Source organism: Bidens hawaiensis, unplaced genomic scaffold (assembly GCF_021521415.1).
Source record: "Bidens hawaiensis isolate Kalapana, Puna unplaced genomic scaffold, B.hawaiensis_p1.1 tig00011382_1, whole genome shotgun sequence".
Lineage (NCBI taxonomy): Eukaryota > Viridiplantae > Streptophyta > Magnoliopsida > Asterales > Asteraceae > Bidens > Bidens hawaiensis.
In genome coordinates this window covers 1-11,770 of record NW_027491885.1, presented here as the reverse complement: position 1 = coordinate 11,770, position 11,770 = coordinate 1, and the positions used below count along the sequence as shown (strand labels likewise).

Below are 11,770 nucleotides of genomic sequence, written 5' to 3'. Positions count from 1 at the left end.
CATTATAAAAATTTGACCAAAATATGATAGTAAGAGAGTATTATTTCTTTTTTATAATTCTACACTATTTAATTTTAAAATTTTTTTATTTGTACATAAGAGCGTTTTGTGCCGTAACAATTATGCAGAGGCTTTTATCAACTGTGATATGTATTTTGTTATTGTGTTTTGGGGAAATTTATTGCTTACATTTCTATGTGTGGTTCATTTAATGTAATTTCATTTAACCTGACCCATTTTGGTTTGATCCGTTTTAGTTTGATTTGACCCGTTCTATGTTGACCGTTTTCTGCACCCACTGACAAAATTTTCTGGATTCGCCACTGATACAAAGACTTGTTCAAAATGTCCAAACTAAACTGTTTTGGTCGGTCTTGCCTTGCCAATTCAACCAGTTTGATTTGTCGTTTCTCAAAATCGTGGTCGAAGAGGTTTTGTAAAAGATAAAAAATCTAACTCAAAGACAAATATGAGACGCGCTGTTTTTTATTAATGAAAATGATATGTGTTATCCTCGTTAGCTAAACATAGTAAATTCAATAAGAAAAGTGATTGTTCTTTCTTTCTATTATTTTAATATATACATGTTACTAATATTTATTTTCTTTTAAAAAAATCCCTCGTGTAGTATATATATTGTATAACTCGTTTGCTTGTAAACAGTCCTTACTCAATATTTTACATCCTACACAAACTAGTATACGTAAGCATGCCCGGAGTTTCTATGATCAGCCAATTTCCTACCAATTTCGTGTCGTTAATGTCTGCGGTATCAAAACCGAGCTCCAAAACATCTATGTTACCCGCCAACTCGATCAGATTTCCCGCAAAAACCTCCACAAACCCGAAGGCTTGTTTCACTGGAGGAGTGAGGAAGAAGAAAGTTGGTTTGACTTTGCGGGCTGGGGTTGATGATGGTTTTGCCTCGGTGGTGGTCGGGGAAGAGCCCACGGACGTCGGTTCGTTGAAGAAACAGTTGGTTGATACGTTTAGCGGGACGAACCTTGGATTGACCGCCACGAGCGAAACCAGGGCCGAGATTCTTGAGCTCATCACGCAGCTGGAGGTGTTGAACCCGACTCCTGAACCCACCAAGGCTCTAACTCTTCTTAATGGCAAATGGATTTTGACGTAAGTAGTTTACATTGGGTTTAATACTATTGCATAGTTATGATATAAATTAATATAGAAATACTCATTTTAGGCTTAATTTATCCATTCGTGGAACAACTTTTCTATACTGTATAACGAAATAACTGCTAGGCTTGGATATAAACTAAAAATTTTAAAATAAAAAAGCCTGCAAAACAAGAATTTACGTGGCTCGGTGTAAGTTAATCTATGTTCATGATATGCAACCAAGATATTTTATTAGTGCCCTATGCTCTCCTTATGAGAATATATATATGTGTATATGTGTTTAAATAGAAACTAACTAGGGTTGCAAATAATATAAAAAAGAAAACATAAACGGTTCTTGATAAAGAGATATAGGGCCGGATCAATTGTTCAACCTATATAAACCCAATAACACGTATGCATATAATCGGGCTCAAATTGAAGGCCAAGCCTCCACAAACCTAGCAATTACTTTTTTGAAGATTTACTTTTAACTATTCCATGGATAATAATTTAAGAGTGAAAACTGTAATAACTGATAACTAACATTAATTAAAAAAAACTATATATAAGTTTGGCACTTGAAGTGTGGTATAGCTTTTTAAACTTCACTTCAACTAAACTACTGACGATAATTTAGAATCTTACTCTATATGAAAATAATGATATTTAATTTCATGCTAATTATATAAATTTTGATTGACCGAATGATATTTTGATATCGGACCTTCATGTATTGTTATTTGATCATTGTACTATAGTGCCCTCTTGGGCATTATGTTTGTCGTTTGGCCTAATCGACGTTAGGTAACCGCCTTTAACGTGTTTTGGTTTATGTTCGGTACTTGAAACTGTACAATAATAAAAACTGGACCACCATATTTAACAACGAAAAGGGCTTCCACCAAATCATTTCATTTCAAGTGAACCGATGTCATAATCAATGAAACCATATGTTTCTTTTGACTTGAAAATAGTAACCCATTTGAAAAAAATGGATGGATATTAAATAGTTATAGTTATGCTCAATTAGCAACATCACGTGATGGCACGTGTGTATTGTTTTGCAGCTATACATCCTTTGTTGGTTTATACCCTTTGCTATCAAGTGGAACATTGCATCTAGTGAAAGTACAAGAGATATCACAAACCATAGACTCCAAAAACTTCACTGTTCAAAACAGTGTCGTTTTTGCTGGACCGGGGTCCACAACCGCGATCAGTACAAACGCAGCGTTTGAAATCCGAAGTCCTAAGCGCGTACAGGTACACCACACAACATAAATGAAGGGGTAATCCCTAAATTAGTAGTAAAAGACGGGTTTTAATCATTTGTATCTTTTTGTATATAGATAAAATTTGATGAAGGGATAATTGGAACACCACAATTGATAGACTCGATTGAAATACCCGAAACTATTGAAATTTTGGGACATGAGATAGATCTTACGCCTTTTAAAGGGTTGATCATGTCGGTTGAGGACACAGCATCACAAGTTGCAAAGACCATCTCGAGCCAACCACCATTGAAGTTCCCCATCTCTGAAGATGTCGAATCGTGGTTGCTAACAACCTACTTGGATGAAGAAGTTAGGATCTCTAGGGGAGATGGTGGGAAAGTGTTTGTTTTGTTTAAGGAAGGTTCGTCGCTTCTTTCATCTTGAATCGATTTGATGTTGTGATGAATGTTATATCTCTTATATGGAGATCATATGTAAGAACGTTTAAGCCGATTGTGACTTGGATTGAACTTTGAAGCATACTAATGTAATATTGAATGAGTGAAAAGTCGTATTTTATGTTGATATAGCAAGTGATAATTCTTATGTATACTTCAAAATGGGTTGATTCAGGATATATGTAATATAAGAGCACTCACAAGGCCTTGTCCACCGTGGGGTTTGCTCCTCAAGAACCGTGCGCCATCGGAGTTTGTAGGCAACACTCTGTCAAGCCGCATGTTATATAAATAATTTTAATATTTTTAATGGGCTTGTATGTTATGGATATAAGTGGTGGGGTGGTATTTTTTGTTTGGTTGGGGGGGGGGGGGGGGGGGTGTTTAAGGTTTAGTGTTGCTTAAAATAATAAGTGGTTAAGAATATGCGTAACCGACTAACTGGTTTGAAGACTTAAAATAAAGATACTCGCAAAAGCTTTATACCTTACGTTTTAAGTCTTAAGTCTCATGATTTAAAAGCATTTTGGTGTTGTAGAAATAAGTGGTGTATCTCTAGATAAACCCTAACTTGGTTGCATCACACACTCCACAATCTATAATGTCTAACCATAACTTGGTTTATATAGACTAACTTAACTTACTAGTCAAGATATTACCAAATCTAATAAAACCCCAATCGTAACCCATAAACCCATTACATATTAATGAATCTCACGGGTCCAATAGGTATAGCCCGATCACCTAACTTAAAAAATATACGTGAACTTATAAATTTCGTTATAAAATAAAGACAAAATGGCAAAACTCGTCCTTTATGTTTGCATCAATTTTCAGTTGCCGTCCTTTACAAAGATGAATGCCAGAAAACATCATTTATGTTTAAAAACCCTATCACGTTATGTCCTTTGGCTCTAACCTGATTTATGTTTAAAAACCCTATCATGTTATGTCCTTTGACTCTAACCTGGTTAATTTTTGTCGTTAAATCTGGTAATGTGCAAGTCACATGAGGGTATTTTTGTAATTTTACATATTTGTTTAATAATTAAAAATAAAGAAATAGATATAATTTAGCAAAGAAAAACAAAATGGCAAAACACGTCCTTTATGTTTGAACGTTTTTTCAATGTACATCCTTTAGCAAAAGAAATGGCAAAAAACATACTATATGTTTTAAATTTATTTCACATTACGTCCTTTTGTCATAACCCGGTTAAATTTTTCTGTTAAATCTAACATCTACCTTACACCTAAGGGTAGTTTAGTAAATTTAGACATTTATTTAATAATAACAAATAAAAACATAAAAAATTATTTTAAAATATAAATCAAACTCTCTCTCTCCTCTTTCTTTTCTCTCTCTTTCTTCTTCATTTTATCTCTAAACCATCACCACCCATATCTTCACTCTACCACCAACAACAACAACAGCAACCAAAAAAACCCCATCCTATACAACATTCCGGAAGAACCCGTATTATTCGCCGGATTTGAAGAAACATTTATCGAAAAAAGCAACTTGATAATCTTAAGCCAACCATCAACCACCGGTTTAACAACCTCGCTTCCGGTGCGGTCCAGATTTTGACCAAACTGTTCATTACCACTAGTACTGTTTAGCAGCTAGGGTTTGATGGTTACTAGTGATGGCCGGTGGAGAAGCGGGTTTGGGGGTAGGTGAACAATGACCGCACCGGTGGCGGTGGGAGAGGCGGCGCTGGCACCGGCGCCGACGACGGCAATGGGTTTGGTGGGTTTTTTCAACCTTATTGTGTGAAATTTGTTATCTTTTCCCCATTTACTCTTTAATAACCAGCATAACCCGGAAGCCATACAATCTCGCCGGAGAAAAGAGACCCAAATTTTAATCCCTAGAATTCCGATTAAACGGAACCCTAACGTTAAATTTCCAAAATTCACAACTTTTAACAGAAAAAAACAAAATCAAACAACAAAAACCCTTGTGATTTGTTTGGAAATTTGTTGTCTTGAATCCAAAAGGATTTTTATTCTTGAATTTAAATTGTATGAAATTTATTTGGAAATTAACACCAAATAAAGAGAAGGGAGGAGGTGGTTTATTATGTAGGGAGGTGGCGGCGACCTGCACTTTACAGTAGATTATGGAGATTTGGTTGGTGATGGTAGTAGAGAAGAAGGCGTTGGTGTTGGGAGAGAGAAAGAGAGGATGGAGTTTTATTTCAAAGTATTTTATGTTTTTGTTATTAAATAAATGTCTAAATTAACTAAGCTACCCTCATGTGCAAGGCACATGATTAGATTTAACAGAAAAATTTAACTGGGTTAAGGTAAAAGGATGTAACGTGAAAGATATTTGAAACATTCAGTATGTTTTCTGCCAATTCTTTTGCTAAAGGACGTAAAGGACGCGTTTAAACGTTCAAACGTAAAGGACGCGTTTTGCCATTTTGTCAAAAAAAAAAAATTAAAACACACACTCTCTCTACAATCATTCACCTGATCTCTTCCCCTCTCTCATCTCTCTCTTTACATCACCTCAATACACCATACCACCACCACACAGCCACCGTCATCTCCGATGACTCCACCACCATCTCCAGTTACTCCACCACCGCCACCATCTCTGAGAGACTCCACCACCATCAAGAACTTTATCAGTTTCACCATAAAACCCACCACCATATCTTCAACAAAATCCACCCCATCTGGCAATGTAAACCCTAATCCAACCACCAGTTTCAAAATCACATCACAAAATAGAGAGGGAAAGGTGGAGAAGTAACTCGTGTTATCCCTAGGGGAGTTTCCGGCGTAATTGCGGCAACAGTTTAGCATATCTGCGTTTTCCGGTTCACCCACACTGGTCAAATATGTGAAATCCGTTCACTTACACCAAACCGCCTCCACACAACCATGATGAAATATTTAGATGCAAGTTGTTTCAGATCTGCACAACATAGCTCGATTCCAACATAAACCCTAATTGTGATTCCGTAGTGGCAGTGGTGGATAACATATAGAGAATCAAGGGGAGGAGAGAGGCGGAGGTGTGACGGTCGGCGGCGAAGGATGACGTGTTGCCGGAAGCCCCCAACATCTTCATCTCACTCCCTCAAAAATCCGTCATCAGAGGATAACGTTTTTCATATCGGGTTTGGGGAACCACCGTGTAGGTGGTTGTGGTTGCAGGTGTGGTGATGGTTCGGTTTTGTAGAGAAAGGAGTAGAGAGAGAAGAGAAATGTGATGGTGGTTTTGAATATTTTAAGAGATGGTAGGCGGTGGTTGGTGGTGGCGGTGGCGGTGGCGGTGGACGATGATGGTAGGCGGTGGTGGGTCGTTGGTTGTGGCAGCGGAAGTGGGTGGTGGTGGTGGCCGGTGGCGGAGGCGATGGTGAGTGGTGGTGGTGAGAGGACAATTGGTAATAGTGATGGGAGGGTGGTGGATGTGATATAGAGTGAAAAATGGATGAAATGAAAAAAAAAACAAGTGGATAGATTGAATGAATTTGAGGTTTTTTGGAGGGAATGAATTGAACACGGTAACGAGTGTTTACATTCTATTGACCAACCAAACACATTTTTTTTCATTCCATCATAATGGTATATTCCATTCCGTCTCTCATTCATGCGTACCAAACGCTACCTTACAACATAAATAAATTTAAAACCCAGCTAAAAAATAGCAAAAGAATAACATATTTAGTTTTAGCCCATTTATCATCTTATTACTGACTTTTGTATATACATATAAGTTTGAGGCCTATTTTTCCGTTCACATATGTTATGAACGTTGTCAGTCAAAGCCCAGTTCACATCTATGAGACCACAATGGACCCAACCAAGCAAGCCCAATTCAAATGTTAGTAAAAGCCCAACAAGGGAAATTGATAGAAGCATGTTATAAGCACGGGTAGAAGAGAACGTAGGCAAGAATGAACTTGAACGTGTGAACGTCTGATTTCCCATCTCCATTCTCTGTTATAGGATTCTACTTTCTCATCACCTTCTTTAATCTGGTTCTTAAGATTCAATGAAATATGAACCGATTACTTTTATAGATATCGTGTTTGATTATCAGTTTGTATCGATTCACTTCAACATAGGCCCCAAGGACCCATGAATTCTTAGGGACAAGCTGATGCTCTTATTATAAAAGTAGAAAGTGGAGTTGTTGGGCGGATGCTTCAAAAAACCCAACCTTGTACCAACCGTTTAGACGACTTGGTACAAACCTAAAACCAATTTGAGCCAAACTGGTTTCCAAACCGACCCAACTCGGTGGTTCATATAGTGGTTCGGATATTGAAAAACCAAACAGGTTTTAAAATCGACCCGACTTGGGAAAAAAGTTATTTTTCTCTTTTGCCTCAAACCTGTTTTTAACAATTAATTGTATATAAACCGAACTAATCCGGTTTGGGTCAAACTGATTTTGACCGTGAGTTGACCAAACCTAACCGGCTCAGAACCCGAACTATTTTTCCCTAGAAACCGGTTTTGTACATCTCTATATGAAGCTATGCCTATGAATAAGTTATGTATGCTAATGTGCATGTGGGCTATTTTATTAACTAAGGCTTATTGTTCGTGGGCTTAAGTGAAGCTGGGTTTGTTTCGATTACTTTGTATAATTAAGCTCTAGACTTTTATAGTACTATTACATTAGTTAAGAGAGTTTATGTTTGATATTAGGATTCTCATAATCTTGTAGATTTTTCTCTTGATTCTTTAGATTTATAATTTATGTTTTTTTCTAAAATGAAAGATTTATGGTTTTGTTTGAGTTTTGAACAAGTTCATTTAGTTTGAAATCCAATTCAGATCGTTCTTTCGTCTACATAGAACCGACAAATGCTAGATCTATGGGGATTTGATATCTTTGTGTCTGATTTTGATCACTGGTCGAACAACGAGTTAACAAACGCTTGCTTGTTCTTCGTTTTCACTTTATGAGATGGATCAACACCATTGATTTCCAAATAAGTTAGCTAACTTTTTCTTAAATCACTACATATCAGACATAGTCCTTATGAATACTTCGACTTGAATTTTCCGAGGAAATGGAAATAATATAGTGTATGAATCTCGAGCCGGGAAATTTCTTTTTATGGTTATTAATTATCCGATGGACCATAGAAATAATACTACCTAAACTATTTTTTAATTGCAAAACTTTACGGAGATAAAAACAAAGTTTCAGTAGTGTTCCAATAGGTCATTCAAACTTTTTTCGCCTCAATTAGGTCATTCAAGTTTATATTGGTGTGCTAATTATGTGCATTTTACTTATTTAACAAGTTATCATACCTACATGACATTTCTTTATTTTCCTTTTTTCAATGTTGATGACTTGGAATACTTGGAATTGATAGTCACTCATTTCGGAAAAGCTGTTGTTGTTCATTGAGGCATGCTAATTGTGATTCTTTAACGGGTTTATCTATAAGTTGGCCAATGACATTTTAAGAGTTTGCAATGGATTTAGGTAATTCAAACTTCGCAATGGATCTTGAATAGTTTGAAACAAGAAGCATACTGAGCACATTCCATTTTAAGAGTTATGGGTATGAGGTTTTGTTGTTAGCTTTTAGTGATACCATGTAAATAATTTTCAAATCATAGAATGGTTTCATACGATATATAATTACATGTGTATCTTCTATTTTGAAGATATATACTCAACAATAATTACCATATACAATGAAATATTTTATATTGCAATATTATTCCTGTATTATTAATATATAATTTTTTTCTTTATGTGTTTTTGAGTTTCAATTAAAGGAGAAAAAGAAATGAAATAACCGGAAAGATAAATTAATAGTAAAAAGCGAGTGCCGGTTTGTTTATAATTGAAAAGAATCGGAAGGAAATAAAGTTTGGGAAGAAAGGAAAAAGTGAAGAAAAGAAAGGAAAGCTTTAATTTCTCTTGTTACGTAAACTCGAGAACACAATACTATTATTCGGCAAAGGAGTGGCTCGTCAACGAGTTGACCTTCGTCCCAGTTACTAAAATTAGCCGGCTCGACTCAGGTTGTTTAAAATCAAGTTTTTATTTAGCTAGCTTTGATCAAAGTTTTTTAAATAGCCCTGTACTCAGCATGAGGCTACAAGTTGTAGATCCATGTCAATAAGGGCCGGCTCCAAAAAGATGAAAAAAATTTTGGGCCAAAGGCAAACTTTTTTTTGGGCCCTAAGTAAAATAAACATTTTGTTGGATTTAAACAATTTAATTATAAATGGACTTATTTGATTATGATTTAAGTTGTGTAAAAAACTTTTGTATAAAAATAAGCTTAAAATTGTCTCAAATAAGATTAGAACCCACAACCTTTTGGTTAGATGTCATACTCCTTTACCATTAGACCAAGCTAGTGGTTATGTAATTGTGTTGAAAAATTGATTATACACGTGTTTTTGATAAAAAATACATATAATTATTTTTTGAAAAAAAAATCGGGCCTAACGTGGTGTCGGGTCTGTGGCCGTCGACTACCCTGCCATGCCTCAAAGACGACCATGCATGTCATCTAATAGAATAGAGTCAAAAGGTGGAATTATTGAACCAGTTGGATGTTTTGATTCAAGAGGTGACGTAAAACTGTCCTGGCCGCAAGTAAAATTGAGAATCTTGACCGATCTCTGCTCCGACCGTGTCGTATTGATAGGGAGATTGACTTCCCGCTTCATACCATTAAAACCAGGAGACGTATTCCAGGTACAGTTTCATTATTCAGTTTGTATATATGATTTAGGATCAGATATTAAATTGTTGTCTTTACATATATTGTGTTTAAATTAGGTGACACATGCTTATTTTATCAAGGCTAAGGTTAACTTCATGTGAAGTTTTTACACGCTTGTACAACACCACATTGTTTTGATTGTTTATGCTTTTCTTTTCTTTTCTTTTTTTTTAATGGTGATGTAACATAATATTTGAATTTACTTAAAAACATGAATTTATAAAATAGAGTAAAACAACTTACTTGTACTCAATCTTTCGTAGTTTTAAAATTAATGTAAAATACATTTTATTTTCAGTCATTCCTATATTGTAGGTTGATTTATTTGCTTCTTATTGGTTGAAAATGTTTCACTTGGATTGTGATCTTATATATCCTAAAAATTCATCTAAGAAACTAACTGCCTTATTATACGGCTGAGATTAATTATACATAAAAACAGTTATTTTTTTTCATTAGCTACATTCATGGAAACATGTTCTTTGCAGTTTTATATGACAGTTTTTAACAGTACGTAAGTATAAATAGGTGGCAAGGGTTTAGTAACTCGCATACTATTTTACATTCTCTTTGTTTTCATAATGTCTAAAGTCGTGAGTCAGGGGACTTCAAAACTGACTTCAAGGTATGTTATTATTCTAATAGCACTTGTGATTACCTCATTTTCTGATTTATATATAACTAACTTTTCATAATACTTACAGATTAACAGAAAATTCTGAGATTACTCACCTCAGCCGACTGGATGCTTCAATGACTAATGTCAAAATCAAAGTAAGAATTATTAAGCTATGGAGGCTACCTTCCCACAAAGTCGTTAATGGTACACATGCAATTGAAGTAATTCTTATCAATTAAAACTATTTCACTATGTTAATATATGGATGGACCTTACAATGTGTCTATATTATGTTTATAGGGTTCAAAAATCCAAGCAACCATAAATGGTACCTACCTAATCAAGCATGAAAAGTTTTTGGTTGAGAAATCATGTGTTTTTATTCAAAGGTTTGATATTGGTGACAATATGTCTGCCTACCGTGTCACACATCATCCTCATAGGCTATTTTTGACATTTGATTCAACTGTGACAAAATATAACGAGGAAGTTGGATCTCTGTATGGTTTAACACTTGCTGACTTTGATGTGCTTCGCAACAATGGTGTACCGCCTGACTCTGTTATTGGTAACTAATAATACTAACTTCTTTGACTTCACTTTTTATATTTTTATTAACTATAAATGTGTATTACATTGTAAACATATTTTTGTTTAGCATAGCTTTTAGCTAACATTGTTTATTTGTTTGTTATATAGATTTGATTGGGTATGTGAAGAGGTAGGTCCCAGCAGAGCCCAGTTGGACCCGCAAGACTCACCTTAAACAGGGACGTCTGCGCAGAGACCAACTGGATCCGCAGGACCAACCATGCTCAGAGAAGTGACGTCCTTACGCGCAGTATGTAAGCTGGTCCCGCAGGAAATGCCTCCCATGGTGAAGGACTCCGCCTGTTCCCGCAGCCTCGGATACAAGCCATGAGGGAAGGCCACCCGCGCAGCATGGCTACACGCACAAGGCACTTAACTCTCCCCAGTGTCACCTGAAGGAATGAGCAAAGGCGGGAGGGGGAAAACTCCCGCCTAAATGAGCCAGTCCGTATGATGGAGGATCTTTTGTGTGATACCTGACGAGGTACAGACAAAAGATCTGACCAAGAATGCGACAGCTCACTGACAGCAGCATGGCAGACAGCACGCCACAGCACTGTGACCAATAGCCGCCGCCTACCCACCAACTCCTGCCATACCACGTGCCTAGCCTGTAGTTGGCAGAAGAGGAAGAGTGCACGACACGCCTGCTCTGTGTCAGCCGCTACCTATCCACCACTCACAGGCAGGGCACGTGCATAGGTTACAGTTGGTAGCGTGTTGGGCCGGCTAAACCCCTTGGAAACCTACCTTCGGCTATAAATACCCCAATGGTATGATCATATTATCATCATATATACCTGATATCTGCTCTAGCAATCTCTTAATATACTTTTATATTTAAAGAGCAATCTAGTCTGATTCTCACGCCGGAGGGTGGTCACAAGGAGGAACCCCCCCTTCTCAGTGACGAGCTCACGGTGTCTGTTTTGCAGGTTATCAGAAGAACCATCTTCCAAGGGTCTAACCCCTCGTGGGAAACATCTCTCCAACCCCCAGGTTACCAGTAATCTGTCCGGGGTCTGGTTAGTG

The 11,770-nt window shown here is 36.6% G+C and overlaps 1 protein-coding gene across 1 annotated transcript; it reads left to right on the top strand.

Annotated features, from left to right (window-relative positions):
- The first annotated feature begins 608 nt into the window (after positions 1-608).
- On the top strand, positions 609-2,951 carry LOC143537796 (light-induced protein, chloroplastic-like). Its single transcript, XM_077031482.1, has 3 exons — positions 609-1,131; positions 2,190-2,385; positions 2,472-2,951. The coding sequence occupies exons 1-3, from the start codon at positions 710-712 to the stop codon at positions 2,781-2,783; spliced, it is 930 nt and encodes a 309-aa protein (XP_076887597.1). The 5' UTR covers positions 609-709; the 3' UTR covers positions 2,784-2,951.
- Positions 2,952-11,770: the final 8,819 nt, after the last annotated feature.